The 22845-nt window shown below is 39.9% G+C and overlaps 1 protein-coding gene across 3 annotated transcripts in view; it reads left to right on the top strand.

The window, feature by feature from the left end:
- The window catches only part of SOAT1 (sterol O-acyltransferase 1), a 73278-nt gene that overhangs the window by 27574 nt on the left and 22859 nt on the right, over window positions 1-22845 (top strand). For all 3 annotated transcript variants that reach the window (XM_045811344.2, XM_045811343.2, XM_045811341.2), the window contains one exon: window positions 9755-9813. In XM_045811344.2, coding sequence (XP_045667300.1) covers window positions 9755-9813 — 59 coding nt within the window. The remainder of the gene's footprint in view (window positions 1-9754; window positions 9814-22845) is intronic.

Raw genomic sequence — 22845 nt, 5'->3', positions numbered from 1 at the left:
ATTTTTGTGCTGCTTGTTGAATGACCAGGGGTTAGAAGATGGGTATTCAGGCTCAGTTACTTATTGGCCATGTGACCGTGGGCCAGATGTGTTTAATGTCTTTGAATCTTACTATTATTACTTTTTTTTTTTTTGAAGATTTTATCCATTTATTTGTGAGAGAGAGAGCAGCAGGCAGAAGGAGAAGCAGGCTCCCCCCTGAACAAGGAGCCCGATGTGGGATTCGATCCCAGGACCCTGGGATCATTACCTGAGCTGAAGGCAGAGGCTCAACTGACTGAGCCACCCAGGCGCCCCAATTAGAACAATTTCTCTAAGGATGTGGAAGGATCAAGGCAGTGGTTTGAAGAGTTAGTATTGAAAATGAGATGGCCTCTGCCTTCCTCCGACATAAGAACAATGGAGATACTGAGAATTAAGAAAGACAACATTGAAGGAGTTAGTACCCAAAGCGATCAACTGAAGGTTGCTTGGTAGGGCTGGGACTTCCAGAAGGTGGAAAAATGTATGGAGCTACAATTGTGAGGATTGTTAAATTCATCAAGAGGCCAAGATGAAGATTTCATTTTTTATTGCAGGACTGGTTAAGGCTTGACAGCATCAGTTTAGAGTGGGCCCATTTCCTTAAATATCTCTGTAGTAATTATCTCTGTAATGCGTGACAGTTTGAAATCCAAGAAAGCAAATAGCAGGTGATATCTGGGATTGGGCTGTGGCATGGTGGGTCCAGGAAATTGGTGGTGGTGATACCATGATGGGAGTTAGTAACTCTAGGCTGGGAAAGAAAACTGGTAAGGCAAACAATCTAAATAAACAAAACAGTTTTCATCAGAAGAAGAGAAACTGTTTCCCTCTGTTTCTCTTTAGAGCAATGAAATTTTAACTAGAAATTCCCCCCAGCAGACTTTTTATGTCTCTTTGGCCATAATTGGATTACAGGTTATGCTAGCTAGCTATTTTCCTTTTGTCTTTCTACCCTTCTCCCCTATTTTGTGCCCCAGGAGGCTGACGGTAATGGACTGTATAAATAAAGTGTGGTCATGGGGAGTGAACTGGGGCAGGGTGCAGAGGGGACTGGCAGAGAGAGTAAGGGGAGTGTGTTTATATGGTTGGTTTCCTCCGTGCTGGGTGACCATCACTCCTGTCTAACAGTTCTCCAAGGGATTCTCTTTGGGTTTCAGTAACCATTTCCCTCTTTTGTCCTTTGAGGCCTAGGGATGGAAATGGTTTTCCTGGTACTTGTTACTAGCCCTAGAATTCCACACCATCGTTCGTTGCTTTTCTTAAATTCTGCCCACATATGTATAAAAGGGCCCTCTTTAGACTCTTCTCAGTAAACTAACTCACCTGGGTCATCTTCACGCAGCCCTCACTCTGGGAGATACTTGTGCCCATTCTTAAATCAGTCTCTGGCAAGGGGAGTGAAACACATGCCCTTACTGGGGAAGCAGCCAACAGCGTTGACCATCGTTGTATTAGCATACACAAAGTCATGCGTACTTACCTGGAGGCTTTGTCAGCCAAATTTACAGTCAGTTCGCCATCTAGAACAGGAGTTGGCAACTACAGCCATGTTCATTTGTTTGTGTTTGTAGTGAATGGACCATATGGCCCACAAAACCTACAATACTGGCTCTCTGGCCCATTCTAGGGAAAATTTGCTGACCCGTGATTTTAGAACTATCATGTTCAGTGTGGGAGTCAGGAGACCTACACTTCAGTATGGTCCAGTTAAGTGCTTGAAATATGGCTAGTCCGAATTGAGATGACAGTCTAATTATAAAATACATATCCCATTTCAAGGACTCACTTGTACCAGTTTCTTTATTTAAATTTTTTAATTTTTATTTTATTTATTTCTTTTGAGAGCGATAGAGAGTGTGCCTGCGCACAAGAGAGCTGGGAGGGGCAGAGGGAGAAGGAGAGAGAGAATTATCAGGCAGGCCTGACGCTCAGCGCAGGGCTCAGTCTCATGACCCTGAGATCATGATCTGAGCTGAAATCAAGAGTCGGATGCTTAATCCATTGAGCTATCCAGGCACCCCTCTTTTTACTTTTCAGTGTGGCTTCTAGAAACTTCAAAATTACATATATGGTTCACATTCTATCTCTGTGGGACAGCACTGATCTGGAAAGTGACTGGTCACTTAGAAAGTAAGTAGATAGGAGTGCCTGGGTGACTCGTTTGGTTAAGCGTCTGCCTTCGGCTCAGGTCAAGGCCTGCATCTCCGGCATCTCCTTCATTGGGCTCCTTGTTCAGCGGGGAGCCTGCCTTTCCCTCTGCCTGCTGCTCTCCCTGCTTGTGTGTGCTCATGCTCTCACTCTCTGACAAATAAATCTTAAAAAAAAAAAAAAAGAGTAAATAAAAGCTAACTTTAGGCAAAAGCCTGTTAAAATTAGTTTTGTAAAGCAAAGCAAGCGTGGCACCTAGAGACCTATTTGACCCAGGTTTTTACAAGTATTCATGTTCTTTCCTCTGCCTGAAATAATCTTTCTAGCACCTGTTCACCATGATTTTCCTTTACCATCTGGGACTGAGCTCAAATATTGACTTATTCTGCAAGAGCTCCCTTCACCCCATAGTCCTCTGTGTGTTGTAATTATCTATGTTTGCACGTTTTTCCTGAGATCCTAAAGGAGGGTTTAGAATACATGTGTACTACTCTCTCTATATATTGAGTACTCAGTGGGTTTTTATTTAATGAGTCGAATATATAATAGCACGAATAAATGAGTTACTACCTTAATGAGCTTGGTTACTTGTCTTTTCCTTCTGGATGACTTTGGCAGAGTAGTATAAATATGGGATTGTTATAGGAAGCAGATTTGGTGCAAAGCTGTGAAGAGGTAGCCCAGCTTGAAAGGGACAGCTCCTTGGAGTTGTTCATTTTAGTCCTGATTGCTTCCGTTTCAGTTTTACTGAAGATACTGCTATGATAGCACAGTACAGTAAATGACCACTTTTATTCCACATAAAAATTATGTAAGATACAGTCTTTTTTTTTTTTTTTTAAATTTATTTCAGAGAGAGAACGCAGAAGGACAGAGGGAGAGGGAGAAGCAGGCTCCCCGCTGAGCAGGGAGCCCAATGTGGGACTGGATCCCTGGACTCTGAGATCATGACCTGAGCCGAACGCAGACACTTAACTGACTGGGCCACCCAGGCATCCCCAGTCTGTTTGTTGTTGTTGTTGTTTGTTTTATTGTTGTTGTTGTTATTTTAAGGTAGAAGGTACAGCATGTAATAATTTTAGAGAGTTCTTCATCAAAACAGGTTAAAATGGGGCACCTGGCTGGCCCAGTCGGTTAAGCCTCCGACTCTTAATTTCACCTCACGTCACGATCTCAGGGCCGAGAGATGGGAGCCCCAAATCCACCTCCGTGCTTGGGGAGGGGGGACGTCTGATTGGGATTCTCTCGCTCTGCCTCTGTCCCCCCCCCCGCCCACCTCCTGCATGTATGCATGTGTTCTCTCTCTAAAATAAATAAATCTTTTAAAAAATTGGTTAAAATAAGATTTTTGATACTTCAGGGAATAAATTTTATTTTATTTATTTATTTATTTTTTTTTAAAGATTTTATTTATTTATTTGACAGAGATAGAGACAGCCATCGAGAGAGGGAACACAAGCAGGGGGAGAGGGAGAGAAAGAAGCAGGCTCATAGCGGAGGAGCCTGACGTGGGGCTCGATCCCAGAATGCCGGGATCACGCCCTGAGCCGAAGGCAGACGCTTAACCGCTGTGCCACCCAGGCGCCCCTTAGGGAATAAATTTTAAATATTCCAATTAAATATAGTAGATTTTCTAAGAGGTAATGTTCACAAAGATCAATGTTGCACGCCTGATTTCTTGGAGATAGGAGAAAACAAAATATGTTAGCTTTTTTTATGGATTTATCCTTGGATCTACTAGTTAGATATTATCAGTTAGTGATATTAGTAGACCTAGGCAGATCTTTCAGAAATTGCATGATTTTCAGTCCTGGCTTATCACTGTTTCAGGGTCAGTGTTTTAGAAACTTAGAAACCTTGAGTTGACTTATGTGGTTGGATGTCTGTTCTTTATAAAAATCATCGGATGTTAGCTTTTAGGGCATTATTCTTTTGGCTTTTATGACATTTAATTTTTAAATTTTGGGGGTAGTAAGAAAGTGAAGAAATTTTCTTTTGAATATTACATGAAATTAATTTTAAGGTGAAGGAAAATGAGTAGAATTGGCTTTTTAATATGTTTTTCTTCCACTATATAGCTTTGTAGTGCTGCTTTTTAAAAAAAATTATTTTAAGATTGAGATATTTATCTTTAGAGAGACAGAGTGAGCGTGTGTGTGCGGGGGGTGGGGGAGGGCGGAGGGGGAGAATCTTTCAAGCAGACTCCCTGTTGAGCGAGGAGCCCTCATGCAGGGCTTGATCCTATAACCCATGAGATCATGACTCCAGCGGAAACCAAGAGCAGGATGGATGCCTAACCAACTGAGCCACCCAGGTACCTCTTAATTTTTTTTTTTTTTTTTAAGTAATCTCTACACCCAGCATGGGGCTAGAACTCAGAAGCCCGAGATCAATCAAGAGGCACCCGCTCCACCAGCTTAGCCAGGCAGGTGCCCCATTCCGCTGTATAGCTTTGGTATCATTTGAGTGAGGCCTTCAGAGACGAGTCGCACTGTGAGCAAAAATTCTCCGTTTTCCAGTCGTGAGCTCATTAAAGCCGTTTGTAACAGTTGTTATGTCATTTTTGGTAGACAGATTCCTTTTGGAAGTGATGCACTAGTAGTGAGAATTACTCTTTTACAATCCTCCTTTTCCCATCCCCTTTGGTAATTAAATTAGTTGAACGGAAGAAGCTTCAGTGTTCATTTATTTCTGAAATAAATAGCTTATTTATGAAACCATCGTCTTACTGTAGATAATAGAGAAATAAAAAATGTTCTTACAGTTTATAGAATTATCAAATTAATATTTGTCTTACTCTCATATTTCTTACCTATGTAGTTAACAGTTTGTGAATATCTTCAAAATTTATCTTCTCCTACTCATCCTCACTGCTGTTTGGTTTGGTTTTATGACCTCATTTCTTATCTGGATTTATTGCATTCTCTCATACATGGTCCTTCTCATCCTGCCAGAATGGGCTTTCCAGTATCAAATCAGTTATTTTCCTGCTTAAAATTCTTAGTTTCCTCAGAGCCCTTGTTAGAATATACACAGGCTCTTCATGATACGACCTCTAGTCTCCTTCCCAGTTACAAACTCCACCGCTGTCAACAGTTGAAGATACTGTTCCACTGTCTGCTGGCCTCTGTTGTTGGGTTGGTGGGTCAGGTACCCAGAATAATTGCACTTTTCTAATAGGTGATACTTGCTTTCTGGCTACTTTTAAGAGGGTGTGTGTGTGTGTGTGTGTGTTTTAAATAAACCTGTGTGTTAAAGTTTCACTGTGATATATCTAGTGTAGATTTTTATTTACCCTGCTTGGCCTTAACTTTGAGGATTGATATCTTTCAACAGTTATGGAAACTTCTCAGCCATTATCACTTATTTTTGTTTCTCATTATAGGATGCATTTTGGACCTTCTCATTCTCTGTGCTTTTTTTTCCCCCCCCAGAGTACAGTACTGTGAAAAGATATAAATAGTCTAAATGTCCAGTAGGGGAGTAAATAAATTATACTTCTGCTATAAAAACAGATTAACAAACCAATAAAATGGTGTAGAGGAGTATGTAATAACATGGAAAGATATTCACAATATATTGTAGAAATAAGTTCCAAAACTGTATGTATGAATCCATTTTTGTAATGTGTATATTTATAATATGTATATTTGCCAAAGTAGAAGGACACATGATATTTACCAAAATATTAATGTTAATTACTTGGATACAATAGGATAATGGGTGGTTTTGTTAGAGTTCTTTTGAGGGAAGGTATTCGGGATATTAATTTTCTGTAAAGATTGCTTTTAGAATAGGGGGAGGGAGTTACTAAATATTAATTGGCCCAAAGATGCCCCCGTAGTTCATTCTGGTGTTAAAGAACAAAAACTGTTAACTCTTGGTTTCAGCTCAGGTCTTAATCTCGGGGTCATGAGATTGAGCCTCATGTCAGGCTCTGCACTTAAGGTGGAGTCTGCTTGGGACTCTCTCCCTCTGCCCCTCCCCCCTGCTCATTCTCTCTCTCTCTCTCTCTCTCTCTCTCTCTCTCTCTCAAATAAATAATAAATGCTTAAAAAAATTCAACTGGGAGAACTTGAAGATCTAATTGGCTTTATTAATTCATGAATTGGACATCATCCCATCTACCGAGTAGAGGGGAGTTCAGAGGAGCTGTACAGAATGGAAGGATTTTATAGGCAGAAACAGGGCAGGACAATTTGCAGAAGAAGAGAAAGGATAGTTTCAGGCAAGGCCACCTTCCCTTAAGCAAAAGGTCTTTTTAGGGTGGATTACCTTAATTTCCTTTGGTGGTGGTGGGGAGATGGAGAGGGCCATGTGACAGATTACCTCATTGATGCTGACCAGAAAATTCTTGATTGGTTAAAACTACATTTCTGGAAGTGGTTGCAACTTTAATTAGGTTAGGTTCCTTGTTTTGGTGACTTGTCCTAGCATATGCAACTCCATTTTGGGCCTGTGGTTTTCTTTTTAGCACTGGCAAAGTAAATATTTCTGGGAAATTACTTAAAACTTTGAGTGCCCTTCACCCTTCTTGTAAGTATAATATTCAGTAACGGTTGTTGATACTGAAACAAAAGTACTCAAGTAAATTTTGCCAAGGAGAATAGACAAGAAAATATAAATTCTCATTAAAAAATTATTACTAAAATGACATGAAGTTACCTTACAGTTTTTTATAAAGACTGGGAACTAGAAATTGTCTTCCACTTCACATGTTTCAGCACTCAGTCTGTTCTGTTTTATTCATTCATGTGGAAGGTCTTTACACATGATGGTGGCTGATATTCTTGGTTCCCATAGTATAACAGGTAATTTGACATTTCACTTAAAAAGATAAAACAACATTTGCTATCAGATTATAAAATTCCTTTTCTGGAAGAAGATACTATAATATTTGAAGATATGCTTTGAAAAAAATACAAAATGAAAAAATACAAAATGAAATACACCATTTCAAGATCAGTTAAGTCTATGTCAAACTTAAATGAATTCCAGTAAAACTCTAACTCAAAGAAAAATCTAACCTTAACAAAAAGTTACAATAACAGATGATTTTAGCAAGCAAAATGAGCAGTATGCGACTGTTAACGGGCACCACGTTTAATAGAATGGACATTAGCTTTTGCATTACTATTTAATTGTTCAATTATGTTAAAAGTGTTGCTTTAAGCTGTGAATGTTGTGCCAAAGAAGAACTTAAAAAAAATTTTTTTTAAAGAATTTTATTTTCTTTCTCCAGGTAGGAAGGATACAAGTTAGAAATTTTACCAAAAAAACTTAAAAAAAAATTTTTTTTGAAGATTTTACTTATTCGTTAGAGCGTGAGCACTAAGCAGAGGGAGAGACAGGTTTCCTGCTGAGCATGGAGCCCGATGGGAGACTCGATCGCAGGACTCTGGGATCATGACCTGAGCTGAAGGCAGACACCTAACCGACTGAGCCATGCAGGCATTCCTAAAATTTTTTAATAAATACATCAAGAGCTAAAATCTAGCTGGGCTGTTATGCAAGATATTATGTGTGAAGACAAACTGATGAATGAAGGCAAATTTCATTCAAAATGAACTCTACCCTTATTAAAAGGGCAATCAGCTGCTTGCTTAAATTAAAATAGTACTATGATTCAGTATGAAAATAAGGAACTATCTGAAAATATGTGACCGTAATAGGTCAAAATATACAATATATCTGGGAGTCATACAGAGCAACAAATTCTAATTAAAGACATTTTAATACCTTGAAAATCAGTTTTTCTTTAAAATAAGATGCTCATGTTAATAATTGACTCTGAACCTCAAACATTAGAAAGCTATGTTAATGTGACTTAGTGTACAGAAAGGAATCTTCAGAATAAGGAAATGAGAATGAAATTAATTTTATTTTATTTATTTATTTTTAAAGATTTTATTTATTTGTCTGAGAGAGGGCACAAACGGGAGTAGCTGGATCCCCGCTGAGCAGAGAGCCCGATGTGGGCTCGATTCCAGGACCCTGGGATCATCACCTGAGCCCAAAGGCAGACGCTTAATAGACTGAGCCACCCAGGCATCCCAGAACGAAATGAATTTTAGAATATTTTCATCACCCCCCTGCAAGAAAAAAAAAAAGCAGAAAACAAGTCTGTACAGTTAGCAGTCATTCCCCATTCCTCACACTCCTACCCTGATCCCTGGGCAGCCACCAACCTTCTGTCTGTCTCTGTAGAATCGTTTATTCTGGATTTTGTGTACATAGAATCCTACAATATATTGTCTTTTGTGACTTTCAATTAGAAGTTTTCAAGTTCCATCCATATTAAAGTGTGTCTCAGTGTTTCTCTCCTGTTACTGCTGGATAATATTTCATTATATGGATCGACAGCATTCTATTAATCTGTCAGTTAATGCACATTGGAGTCATTTTCACTTTTTGTTATTATGGATATTGCAGCTATAAACATTCATATATAGGTTTTTGGCTGGACATGTTTCATTTCCCTTGTGTGTATACCTAAGAGTGGGATTTGGTCATGTGGTAGCTCTGTGTTAAACCATTTGAAGGACTTTTTTCAGTGCATCATTTTACATTCCCACTAGCAATGTAGGAGGGTTTTAATTTCTTCATGTTCTGGCTAACACTTTTTTTTTACTCCCTGGCCCCCCCCAACAACAACAACAACAAAAAAAAAACCTCTGTTTTATTCATACCAAGTGGATACCATTCTTCTAAATATTCTTGTTACGGGTGTTTATAAACACTTCTCTAATTGTATTGCAAAAGAGCTATCACATCCAGTCCCTGAAATAACTCTTCTGCAAGTTTCCTGCACATACTTTTTGTCCCCTCCCCCCAGCTTTATTGAGATCAAATTGACACATTAACATTGTATAAGTTTATGGTGGCCAACACTTGTTATTTTTGATTACAGTCATCTAGTGGGTGTGAAGTGCTGTTTCATCATGGTTACGATTTGTATTTCGCTGGTGGCCAGTGATGTGGAGCATCTTTCCATGTGGTATTGGCTATTTGGATGTATTTTGGGGAGCAGTGTCTGTTCAGATACTTTGCCTGTGTTTAAATTGGAACACTTGTCTTTTTATTATTGAGTCGAAAGAATTCTTCATATGTACAAGTCCCTGATCAGATTTGTGATTTTTTTTTCTTGTTCTGTGAGTTGTCTTTTTAGTTTTCTCATGTTGTCCTTTGTAGCAAAAAAAGTTTAAAAATAAATTTTGATGAAGTCCCAGTTTTTCTGTTGTTGCTTGTGCTTTTTTGTAGTCACAGTTGCAAGGTCCATTCAGAGAGAGTACTTTCTCATACAGTCAGAATTGGATCTTAGAGCATCATATGATTAATATAGTTGTGATTACTGTGTGTACGTATAGTAGTTTTGTTTTTTTCTTCTTAACATTTTTATGTATACATTTCCTTCTGTTGGTACTGCCTATGCTTCACTTTTTAAGAGTTGTGTCATGTTTTGTGGTTTGTATTATAATTCACATAGTCATCCTCTTGCTTGTTTTTCAACTTTATGATTTAAATAGTGCTGGTTAGTAGCTATATCCATCAGCTTAAAAGTACCTTGTTTTTTTTTCCGTAGGTAGGATTAACCTAAAACAGTTGATGGCAAAGAAGATACAGTTGACAGCAGAGGCAGAGGTAAGTTGCCTCCTGTTCTAGAAACAAGAATGTAGAGTTAGGGTAAGGAATTTTGTTTAGTAAAATTTTTAATGCTCAATTGCTTAAAGAATAATTTACCTTTCTTATCAGTTGACACTATCCTGCCACTTTGTCGTCCTACATGTTAAGAACCAGATTGCTTTTTTCTCTTCCCATCCTGTCCATCACTTTCTCATTTTCTGGCTTTTATTTGTTTTTATTTTTTTAAAGATTTTATCTATTTGAGAGTGAGAGAGAACATGAATAGGGGGAAAAGGCAGATGGAGAGGGAGAAGCAGACTCCCCACCAACCAGGGAGCCCGATGCGGGGCCCGATTCCAGGCACTTAACTGATGCGGCACCCAGATGTCCCTCATTTTCTGGCTTTTTACCAGCAGAACTTGATTTTAGTGAACTGTGATACAGTTGAATGTCTGTGCAAGTGCTTTATGAAAGGTTCCATCTCCACTTGTCATGGTTCATAGTGCATAATGGCTCAGCAGTAAATCTAAAAGTAGATTCCTGTTGTTGGGGAGGGCAGGGCTTGAGCAGAAGTGTGGAGGCAGGAAACTTAGACTCTCTCTTGGAAATGCCACTTCACTTGATGGACATCTGTGTTCCTTTTGGGGCATGACAGAAAGAAAAATACAGTTGGAAAATGGGCTAGATGGTTAAGCATTTTTTTCTCTGCCTTCATGCCCTGTTCATAAAGCTCTTTCTCCTTGAAACTTTAACTTCCTGTTTCACCAGTCAAAATACTGCATATCCATCAAATTCTAGCTCAAATGCTACTGCTTCTACAGTTTGCTAAATATCAGCTTGAAATGATGTCCTTCCTTCCTCCTTTATACTTCTAAGAACTTAGTGTATACTCTTAGTATATACTCTATATTTATTACACAGTGCTTTGTTCTGAATGAATCACCAAAATTCTTTTGGTGAACTTACAGGTGATTTGATTTAGGAATGTTTTATTGGTACTTTGATATCTAATGAGATTGAACATCTTGCCATTGTTCATTAATTGGAATGTTTTTGAGGGAGATATATTAGGAATGCTATTTTGATAGCATAGTTGAAGATAATGTATAGAGTTTGGAGATGAGTCAAGATAGGAAGCTGTTGTAATATTTTAGTATTCTAGACAGAGCGAATGGTCAGGGAAAGAGAAGGAAACTATATGTGGAAGTCCTATTATGGGCTAGGTAGGCCGTGTACTAGGTGCTTTACATACATAATTCTATTAAATTATCCCGTTTACAAGAGTGATCTCTAAGTGGTTATATTCCGTTTTTGTTTTATGGGTTGATATTTACTAATGTGAAATGACCACTGAGGTTGACAGGTATGTGAATATTGTTTGGAGCCATGAAATTTACTTGTTCTTTTGTGTGTTTTTAGAAATAATCTGTTTGTTTTTTAGAGACGGAGAGGGATGGGTAGGGGCAGAGGGGGAGGGAGGGAGAGAGAGAGAGAGAGAATCTTAAGCAGGCTCTGTGCTGGCGAAGACCCAAGGCGGGGCTTGATCTTAACACCCTAAGATTATGACTTGAGCTGAGATCAAGAGTTGGTTGCTTAACTGACAAAGCCCTCCAGCTGCTCCTAGAAGTAATTTTTAAAACAGATGAAAATCAAAACTCTTTCTAATCATTTGTAATTTGGAGTCATGCCGTGACGAAGTTCACTCAACTACATTGGACCGTCTTCCCCTAATCTTTAAGGTGAGAACATGGAACTAGCTATCTCCAGGGTTCTGTTCAGCTCCAGTAGTCTATGTCATTGCATAACTAACCTAAACTTTTGCTCCTAATTCACTGTTTTCCTGGTGTAAAGGAAATGGGTAATCTATAGATTTTATTGGGCATCTCTTTCAGCTCCACAGAACTGGAGTTGTCAGGTAAAATACAGTATGCTTAGTTAAATTTGAATTTCAGGTGAACAACAAATAATTTTTTAGTCATCGTTGCAATATTTGAGACATAATTAGACTAAAAAAGTCGTTTGTTTATCAAATTCATGTTAAACTGGGTGTTCTTTTTTCTTTCTTTCTTTCTTTTTTTAAAAGATTTTATTTATTTATTTGACAGAGAGACAGACAGCGAGAGAGGGAACACAAGTAGGGGGAGTGGGAGAGGAAGAAGCAGGCTCCCAGCGGAGGAGCCTGATGTGGGGCTCGATCCCAGAACGCTGGGATCACGCCCTGAGCTGAAGGCAGACGCTTAACGACTGAGCCACCCAGGCGCCCCTAAACTGGGTGTTCTATATGCTTAATTTGCAAAATTTGGTAACCAACAAAGAGCTCATAAAGTTGAGATACATAGATAAAAAACCTCCTATTGAAGAAAGGTGTGAAAAGGTTGTCAAGTATTGAGCAAGCTCTCTAGTCTAAAGGGAAGACAAATGAGAAGAGAGGATGATGAAATTAGTGAGTTGAACTGATTGAATCTGTTAAGGTCACTTCTAGGTCCAAATGCTGTCTATCATAAAAAAGTTTTAAATTCTGAATTAAAAAAAAAATCCAGTGCTAGTGGGATCATGCAACATTGTGTAACCCTTAGTCATGACCTTTTGAAATTCTTAGAATTGTGTTGTAACAGGACTTAAAAGCTCTTAGAGGGGCGCCTGGGTGGCACATCGGTTAAAGCGTCTGCCTTCGGCTCAGGGCGTGATCCTGGCGTTATGGGATCGGGCCCCACATCAGGCTCCTCCGCTGGGAGCCTGCTTCTTCCTCTCCCACTCCCCCTGCTTGTGTTCCCTCTCTCGCTGGCTGTCTCTATCTCTGTTGAATAAATAAATAAAATCTTTAAAAAAAAAAAAAAAAAAGCTCTTAGAACAGTCCAAGAGAGATTCAAGTGATTAAATCCCCACCAATTTACTGTTAATAGATAAATTAACTTTGTTTTAACATTGTGTTAATGAAAGTATCTGAAACAATTTCTTTGGTTGCAAATAAAAGAAACCTACTTCAGCTTATTTAAGTATAAAAGGAAACATATTTGAAAGATATTAATGTATCTCATAGAATCCAAGAAGTTGAACACTTAAGCTTTGGAAATGGAAAGGGTATAATAGCAAGAGTTCGGGGCGCCTGGGTGGCACAGCTGTTAAGCATTTGCCTTCGGCTCAGGGCGTGATCCCAGCATTCTGGGATCGAGCCCCACATCAGGCTCCTCTGCTATGAGCCTGCTTCTTCCTCTCCCACTCCCCCTGCTTGTGTTCCCTCTCTCGCTGGCTGTCTTTATCTCTGTCAAATAAATAAATAAAATCTTTAAAACATAATAATCATAGCAAGAGGTCAGGTATTTTTGAATTTTTCAGTTAATCAGATTTTCAGTCCCTTGTTTTAAGCTCAGAGTTTCAGATTTATGAGATTGAGAATTGGCCAGAAGAGCAGGGCCATATAGTACAGCCCTGGTCTAAACACTGGGTTCCTGTCCTTACCTTTGAGGACACTTTTCCAGAGAAAAGTAAGTATGAGAAGAGTTAAAAAGGGAGTGTCTTGATACTATGAATATTTGTAGAGCTTTTATTAATGCATACAACTTTATAGAGGGAATGCTAGGTCTAATGTGAGGGGATGAAAAATTACTTCCTATTTCTATTTCTTAAAAACACGTATTTATTGCAACATATTTCATTTCCTTCTGGTGTAGGATTTAAAATCCTGTTTGATACATCAGTACCTTGTGCTATTGCCTAACTATTAAATGAGCAAGCTGTAATGACTAAGGCTCAGATGGCATGTCTGCAAATGAGGACTTCTCTTTACGGTGTATTACTCATCCAAGTAACCTCTTCTGAAAAAGTGTTTGGATAGTGCCAATCTATTACTTGATTTACTGGCAGACTGCTGGAGAGATAAGTCTAAGTCTTTTCTGCCCAGAAATTCTTTGGTTATTGTATACGTTGAGGTCAGGTTGTGTTGTAGTAGATAAAAGATGAGTACAAATAATTGTGACTTAAACAATAGATGTGTATTGCCCTCCCATGTAAATGATCTAGAAGTGGGAAGTCTGCAATGGTTATATGGTTACTCTGTGGTCCTCCCAGGACCCTGGTCCCTTCTACCTCTGTGCTTTACATTTTATAGGCTGTGATCCTCCTTTGCATTATCCAGATGACTCCAGCCATTTCTTAAAAAAGATTTTATTTATTTATTTGATGGAGCGAGAGAGAGAGAGAGCACAAGAGAGAGCTGGAGAGCGTGCGCCCGTGAGAGCGAGAGCACAAGCAGGGGGAGTGGCAGGCAGAGGGAGAGGGAGAAGCAGGCTCCCCGTTGAGCAGGGAGCCCCATGTGGGACTGGATCCCAGGACCCTGGGATCATGACTTGAGCCAAAGACAGAGGCTTAACTGACTGAGCCACCCAGGCGCCCCAACTCCAGCCATTTCACATGAGTTTCAGGGAACAGGATTGAGTTAGGAAAAGAAGTGGGTTGACAACTAACAACCTCTATTACAACTGTCCAATTCTACTTTCCTGCCCTTTATCTTCTGGTCAAGTCTTCTTTTGGCTGTGTCTGTGTGATTGCATCCTTCTGATATTTCCCTTTCTGCCTTTTCTCATTTTACCTAAATACATAGATGTATCAGTCCCTAGTCTCCTTTGATGAACCTTGGGAAAATCAGTTTATTGTTCTTTATGATTTCATCACTTAAAAATGCAGAACGGTGCCTGTTATATTGCCCTCTTAGGAATGTTCAGTAATCTAGCTCCGTGAATTACCTGCTTGGTTCCTTTGTCAGGCACTGTGTTAGGTGCTGGGATTCTGAGGAGTCATGGTTTTTGTCCTTATGCTAGCTGAGAACACCATATATAAAATGGATAGACAGGAGGAACAACAACTGAATTAGATATTTTAAAAATGTTCTTTGAAAGCTAAAACGTGATGTCAGTGTAGGTTGGTATTTGTGATAAGAAATTACATAATTTTAGAGCTTTATTAAGGACCTTAGAGGTGGTAATTAGTCTCTATTTTACATTAATGAGAATCCAAAACATCAAAACTAGTCAGATGGAAATACTCTGCATATCACTGATTGAGGGACATTTTGGTTCTGCCCCACCCCCCAGTATTTTGTTTTCCTTCTTCCATCATACAGATCCATGTGGACAGTGTAGACACATGTAGGCTTGTACATCATAGTATATCAGCAAAAGCAGCATCAATTTATATGTTCAGTTATATATATATATATATATATATATTTTCAGTTATATATTTTTAGGCATTATTTTGTGGGTTTTTTGTGTTAAAATATTTTTTGTAATTGTGATATAAAATGATCTCACAGTCATCATTTGTATGAATGTATCATTTGTTAATTACTAGGAATGTATTTTTACTGCTCCCTGGTTTTCTAACACTTAACAATGGCTAAATGAAGGAGGTTGGTAAAGATGATGAGAAATGGCAGAATATATCAATTAGGTAAGATGAGGGAGCTCCCTGAGATGAAGATCAATGTGTTTCGGCTCAGTTTGAATTGGTAATAATATGATATCAGGAATATCATAGTCTAACTTAAGTTGAGAGACCGCTCAGGATGAATTTTATTTTAAAAAGGGATTATAATTTAGAGTTCTAATTTCGTTAGTTGCTGGGTTATCTTGAACATTTGGCTTCCAGTATTAAGGATTATGTAATAGTTATGCTCAAGACTAACAAACAAGTGTGTGTGTGTGTGTATTTAAATATGGAGGCATTTATTACAACGCACTGTTTATGACTGTCAACCTCTTTTATATTGATGCATTTAAATGAAATGTCTGTGATAGGGCTAATTTATTACATTACCTACCATTTTCAGGGTACACGTACATTGTTGACTTTTTTTAGGTTTTACTTTTGGCTTATGGTACTAATCACATAGAAGATATTTTAGATCAAGTAGAGTGGAAAGCAGTATAATGTTATGTGAACTCATCTAGGGGGGTTCTCATCCTAGTTAGCTTACAAGCTCTGTGACCTTGGGCAAGTCACATTACTTGATTTGTTGGAATTTGGATCTGTCTTAGGTAGAATAGGAATTATGTTGCCTTCTTCACAAAGATTATTTTAGTGCTAGAACTAATATATAAAAGCCCCTAACAGAGTGTCTGGCACGTAGCAGTCACAGACATTGAATAAATCCCAGCCATTACCAACAGTGGCAACAGTAGTGATTTTTAGTTCCTTTTCCTTCATAGCTTTTAGAAAGAAATCAGGGCTAGGGAGTTCTTCTAGACAAGTACTTTCCGCTTTATGGTAGACATTGAGTAAAGTCAGCAGTGGTATGAGTAGGAGTTTCAGTGCCAGAGGTTGGTGTTTCAAAAGCTGTTTTGAAATACACTTAACATCTATAGTCTTACCAGTTGCTTTGCTGAGAACTAGATGTACAGTGCTTAACGAAAAGACACGCTGTTTAAAGTCAGGTGGGGGAGGCAGACATGTACCAAAAAGTACAGTGAAAGAAATGAATAAGATGCAGTAGCTTTAGAGTGAACTGTTAGGGGAAACCTCTCTTGAATTAATTTAGCTTAAGACCTAAACAGTGTATTACCTGTTCTGTTGTGTTACCTGTTCGGCCCAAAAAGGTCCAGTTTCTGGTTCCATGCCACTGGGGGGTTAAAAGATTCTCTGTGCAAAGCCAGGCAGTGAGTCAGAGAACAAGTAGTTAGTTCATGGCCTAGCTAGTAGTAGGACCTTGTGGAGTCAGTTTAACTTTTTATACACTGTACTCAGTATATGTTTTTACTTTGTGTTTCTCTCAGTCTATTTTTTTGTTTTTTTTTCATGCCTCTGTGCCTTTGAAAGGGTGACTTTTTTTCTGTTCATAAATGACCCTGCTCTTTTCTTATTTTAAGACTCAGTTCACCTTGGAAGGCTTTTTAGAAGAATTATCTTTGTAAAATGCAGATCTGAGTGTTTATAAAATTTGGGTTTAAAACATCTTGTTTTCCGGTTGCCCTTGAGAAGAAAATGAAAAATTCTTAAAGTGGCCTAACGGTCTGTCATGCTCTAGCCCATTTGCTTCTTCAGCCTCATCTCTGATCACTTGTGAGTGCTTTCACGAAGTGTTTGGACCATAGGATCTTTGCATCATGGTGGTGGTTCCTCATTCTTTTTTTTTTTTTTTTTTAAAGATTTTATTTATTTATTCAACAGAGATAGAGACAGCCAGTGAGAGAGGGAACACAAGCAGGGGGAGTGGGAGAGGAAGAAGCAGGCTCATAGCGGAGGAGCCTGATGTGGGGCTCGATCCCATAACGCCGGGATCACGCCCTGAGCCGAAGGCAGACGCTTAACCGCTGTGCCACCCAGGCGCCCCAAGGTGGTTCCTCATTCTTAGAATATTAGAAGCTGTCCAGTTCAGCGGCTTTTTAAAAAATGGGGTTTCTTTCAGAGGGGAGAGGGGTGGGGGGATGGGCAAAATGGGTGAAGGGGAGAGGGAGATACAGGCTTCCAGTTTATGGAATTTGTAAGTCACTGGAATAAAAGGCACAGGGTAGGGAATATAGTCAGTGGTATATAGTAAAAGCGTCTTCTGGTGGTGACAGATGGTAGCTACCCTTGTGAGGGCAGCATAACTTAGAGAATTGTTGAATTGCTATGTTGAACACCTGAAACTAATGTAACATTATGTGCGAACTATACTGAAATAAAAAAATTGTTTTAAAAATGAAGTTTCTCGGGGCACCTGGGTGGCTCAGTTGGTTAAGCATCTGCCTTCAGCTCAGGTCCTGATCCTGGAGTGCTGGGACCACGTCTGGCTCCCTGCTCGGTGGGGTGTCCCTCCCCCCTGCTCGTTCTCTCTCTCTCTGTGTCTCTCAGTTGAATAAATAAAATCTTTTTTTTTTTTTTTTAAGAGTTTTCTTGGGGCCCCTGGGTGGCTCAGTCAGTTGGGTGTGTGACTCTTGATTTTGGCTCAGCTTTTGGCTCAGCTCATGGTTTCATGGGTGAGTGATCGAGCCCTGTGTCAGAGATTTTTTTGAGCTCTAAAATACAGTGATTAAGCACCTGCTTTTCTTGTTTCTAACTGCCTTCCTCCTTCCTTTGGTCATCTTTCTGTCCATCTGTCATCGTGCTTGGACGATCATCATCCAAGGGCTGAATGAAATTAATATTAATAGAGACAAGGTTGAGAAGATAAGCAAATTAGAAAGCCTATAACATTCCAATCTCCTTTTCAGGTTACTGATACCAGATTATTCAGATTTATAGTGATGATGGTGTAAAGTTTTGATTAATGACAGTTTCATATTATGGAAGAACTCTGAAGGCAGAAGTGGAGCAGTGTTTTTACTGTGCTTTTCTGTATTTCCTCTTATACGGGGCATGCTAGCAATAAGTAGTCATTCTTTATTTCCATCGGTATTTATTTTATTTTATTTAAGATTTTATTTATTTGACAGAGACACAGTGAGAGAGGGAACACAAGCAGGGGTTGTGGGAGAGGGAGAAGCAGGCTTCCCACTGAGCAGGGAGCCCTGTGCAGGGCTCTATCCCAGGACCCTGGGATCATGACCTGAGCTGAAGGCAGACGCCCAACGTCTGAGCCACCCAGGCGCCTCAATTTTCATCAGTATTTAGATACATGAAAGGAGAGCCTAAGGAAAATCAGTGCCCACAACAGAATTCTTCCTTGTGTCTGGTAGCAGCAGCTTCTGTGCACTTTAATTCCTTGGAAAAAGAGGAGAAGTCTGGGCATTAAGAAATGAATATTAGGCATCTAGTTAGTATAATGCTGTGTATGGAAATGTGGTAGATTTGAATCATTACCTTTTAAATAGTTCTGTTGCAGTGACGTGGAGTATTACGCTAAGCAAAATCAGTCAGAGGAAGGCACTGGAATTTAAGAAAGAAAACAAATGAGCATAGGGGGAAAAAGAGAGACAGGCAAACCAAGAAACAGACTCTTAACTATAGAGAACAAACTGATGGTTACCAGAGGGGATGTCGGTGGGGGGTGGTTTAAATAGGTGATGGGGATTGAGGACACTTATCATGAGCGCCCGGTGTTGTATGGAAATGTTGAATCATTATGTTGTGCACCTGAAACTAATACTACACTGTATGTTAACTAACTGGAATTTATTTTTATTTATTTTTAATGATCTAAATTTATTTATTTGACAGTACAAGCGGGGGCGGGGTGGCAGAGGGAGAGGGAGAAGCAGACTCCCTGCTGAGCAGGGAGCCCGATGGGGCCTCAATTCCAGGACCCTGGGACCATGACCTGAGCCGAAGGCAGACACTGAACCGAGCGAAACACTCAGGTGCCCCCACTAACTAGAATTTAAATTAAAAAATATATAAAATAGTTATAGCACGATTTTTGTGCATGGTTGTTTTTTCCTTCATTGGTTAGCTCTGACTGGGTTGGGGCAACAATAGCTATAAGGTGATAACTACGTCAGGTACTGTGCTGGGCATTTTTTGCAGGGGATTTGTTTTGGGGCTTTTGAAAAAATTCACAGAAAAGTTTAGTAAGTTAGGTGATATTCGTCTCAACTTTGCACATGAGTAACTGCTCATAAAAGTGAAATAGCTTGCCTATTTGCCTGGAGGTAGAATTTGAACCCAGGTCTGCCTGGCTGAAAGCTTGTATTTCTTTTACTACTTTATTACTCAACACTAAAGACATCTTTTTCCTTCCTGCATAAAATTTTACTGCAGGAAAAGGAGACACAAATTAATCATATTAAAAATAGGACCCTTTTTAGCCCAGCATCCCTGAGAAGTGTACTGTCCTGTCCTGGGTGTGAGACATTGGGGTCATAGGTGGGGGGTGGGGGGGAAGTTGTGAAAGGAAGTTACGAGGAGACTTGACATCTGTACCACCTTATACTGGCTCTCACGCTATTGAGATGCCTGTGATTTTTATTCTTTCACTTTCTCTCTTTCTCTGTTTTGTCACTCTGAATGCCATTTGTGGGATTCCCTGCACCGTGAATCATTTATGTCTTTCCTCATTGATGGTCGGTGAGCTCAGCGAGAGCAGGGCTGTGTGTATCTTGTTCACCACCCTAGGTGCTGAATAAAAATACCCCTTGTTGTCCAGATCTGTTTGGTTCCAGGGATTGGATAGTGGGTTTCCTGGTATTGGATAGTGGGTTGGGATAACAAGGGATACTCTTATTTGTGGAGTGACTGGAAAAGAAGGAAAGATAGGAGTTTTGGAATATGGAGCAAAAGGAAGGGAATAGAAGGAAGGGGAAAAGAAAAGGGTTCAATTGATAAAGAGGGTGAGAGTGGGGAGGTTGTTGTAGGTGTTCTCACTGCAGGACTGGACGCTGCAAGTTCTGGAGCGTAAGGCAAAGGCTCGTGTGCGGGTGAGTAGTGTGGAAGGCCAAGAGCTTGGGCCGGAGGATGACTGTGTGCTCTGTTCACCTTGAATTGGGTGGATTATGACCTGATTTTTAACAGCTTTTACTGACATTTGTGTAACATTTATGATGATTTTTTTTTTTCATGCTGGTCTGCTTAAGCCAGTACTTAATTGGGAAGGAGACTGGTTGCAGAGTATGAGGAATCCTAGCTAAAAGAAACAGCTTGACCTCCTTTGCCACAGCTCAAGACTCCACGCCTCTTTTTTAATGCTGAGTAAAATTGCAGTGGACTGATGAGAATAGGGAGCAAAGTGTTTAAGACCTTACATGGTTTGGCCCCCCTCCTGCCACCCCTTCCTTCTTTATTTATTTTTATTATTTTTAAATTATTTTTTTAGAGGAAGCTCTACTTCTAACATGGGGCTTGAACTCACAACCCCAAGATCAAAAGTCCCTTGCTCTACCAACTGAGCCAGAGAGGTGCCCGCGCCCACCCCCTCCTGCTCTTCTGACCTCAGCTCTAAATCACTCCTCTTCAGCTTTGACAGCCTCCTTCCTTACTATTTCTCAAACCTGTCCAGGGTTCCTGCCTCAGGGCTTTTTACACTCATGCTTTTTTTTCCTTCTGGTACTTTCCCCGCGGATACCTACTAATGTGCCCTCTTACCTTCTTCAAATCTCCAATATCATGCTGTCTTTAAGGCTTTCCTTTGACCTCTGTGAAAACCCCCCCCCATACCTCTGCATTATTTCTTTCTGTAACACCATGTGGCATTCTGTATGTCCTGTCCACCGTCATTGGAATTTTAAGTTCCATGAAGACAAGGACTTGGTGCCTAGAACAACAGTGCCCAGAACTAGCACTTCTCCTTCTACGTGGGACAGTGTTTTCGTAACAAGCTGGGGAAACAACTTTATTAATCCGTCCAACTCTAGGGATTAAATAAGAATGAACCTTTTTTGTTTGTCACTTTTTTTTGGGAGGGGGGAAACATCCTATTGAAAAATTTCAAAATGTGAGGATAGACATACAATTGAAATGGAACAGGCAAAAGAACTAAAAGTATTACTAGGTAACCTTAATATGAAAAAATAATTCTATCAAAGCTCTATTCTTTCTTCTAGGGAACATAGGTCCTCTATATTTTGTCCTTAAAACAAACCTGTGTTGTTCACATTTCCTGGTTTGGCCAGTTCTATCTCTGCTTTTCATTATGTCGTCTTTCTACCACTTTTCACTTAATCGTAATTCTTCCTGTGTTTTTGAGGTTTCAGCTCAACTCCCAGCTTAAAAAAGACACTTCTAGTCATCTCCTGGTTGTCTTTTTTTTTTTTTAAAGGAATTTTGAGAGATTTTTCATTTGAAGGTAAATCTTAATGCTGTAAATTCACAAATATGCTAATTTAAATGCCTACTTCTATTTATCTAAAACACACATTGCAAACATACAAATATCTGTTCTCTCCACATGTCAGAGCCCATTCATTTAATGGTTTGGTAATGCAGAGAATAGATTCCCCTTAAACTGCAAGTCAGCAGGTGTTTCTTCACAGTTAACTTCAGCAGAATTCGTACAGAATAGTCATTAACAGTGATCTCCTGTTAACTCACAAAGAAACACCTTCAGAACTGCATTTTGTAAAGTTTCTGACTAAAATGTAGAAAAACTGAACTACACAAATATTGAGAAGTTAAAAATTCCTTAATTTTTTATTCCTGGTACCACTACCATAATTTACAGGGCAATATTCGTGATGTAATGAAAAGAAAAAAAGAAAAAGCTACAACAGATAAAAGAAAGACCTCAGGAATGTACGTCTCATTGACACTTGATCAGTAGCTGCACTTTTTGCAAACTGTGGCTTGGACAGTCCTGAACAAGCAGGGGTTCCTGTTTAAGCTGCAATAATTTTTCTGACTATGGATCATCGTTCCTACTGCGGCGGGTTTTTATAGTTCCCGACTGTCTCAGAGTAACCTGCAGCTTTCCTGACAACTCCTTGCTCTTTTTCCTGCGAAGAACTGTAGCCCTTTTCTTCTGAAATTTTTTTAGAGCCTTCTGCTACCATATCCACCTCTTGCACCACCAGATCTATAACCACCACCATCGGGACTGCCCGAGCTTCTTGTTTTCAAAGTAGTCCCTCAAATTATATTATTCTGCATCTTCTTTAATACCACCAACAAAAATTTTCTGTTAGGTGGGTACCAGGCTTTATAGCATCCTGTCTGCAAACAGCTCTCTTTGGTTCCACTACACGGCCGACAACCTTGTGTGGTCGGGCACACAGGCTGCATCCATCTCTTCAACACAAGAGTAAGTCACAAAACCAAAACCCCTGGAACGTTTTGTTTGGGGGTCTCTCATCACCGCACCATCTGTAAGTGTACCCCATTTTTCAAAATGTTCTCTTCAACTATCATCTGTAGTGTCAAAGCTCAGACCACCAATAAACCGTTTTCTCAACTGCTGTGGTTCCTTTGGATCATGGCCCTCCTACCCCGCCCCCCACCCGCTGCGGTGGCGATGACGCCCGCGGTCGGGCTGGGGGCGACCACCTCGGGCTGGGGGTGACCCGGCGGCGGTTTTACCTCCCTTTTGAGACCGGACTTACCTCTTCCAACTCTTGTTCAGTATGGGACCGAGAGGAAGAGGTAGGGCTAGTCATCACGGGACGTGCTTTCCGCGCGGTGCTGGTGGGTTTTGTTCACAAATCTCTA

Source organism: Ursus americanus, chromosome 2, assembly GCF_024610735.1.
Source record: "Ursus americanus isolate L20-20 chromosome 2, mUrsAme1.1.p, whole genome shotgun sequence".
NCBI classification, from domain to species: Eukaryota; Metazoa; Chordata; class Mammalia; order Carnivora; family Ursidae; genus Ursus; species Ursus americanus.
This window is presented reverse-complemented; position numbering and strand designations above follow the sequence as displayed.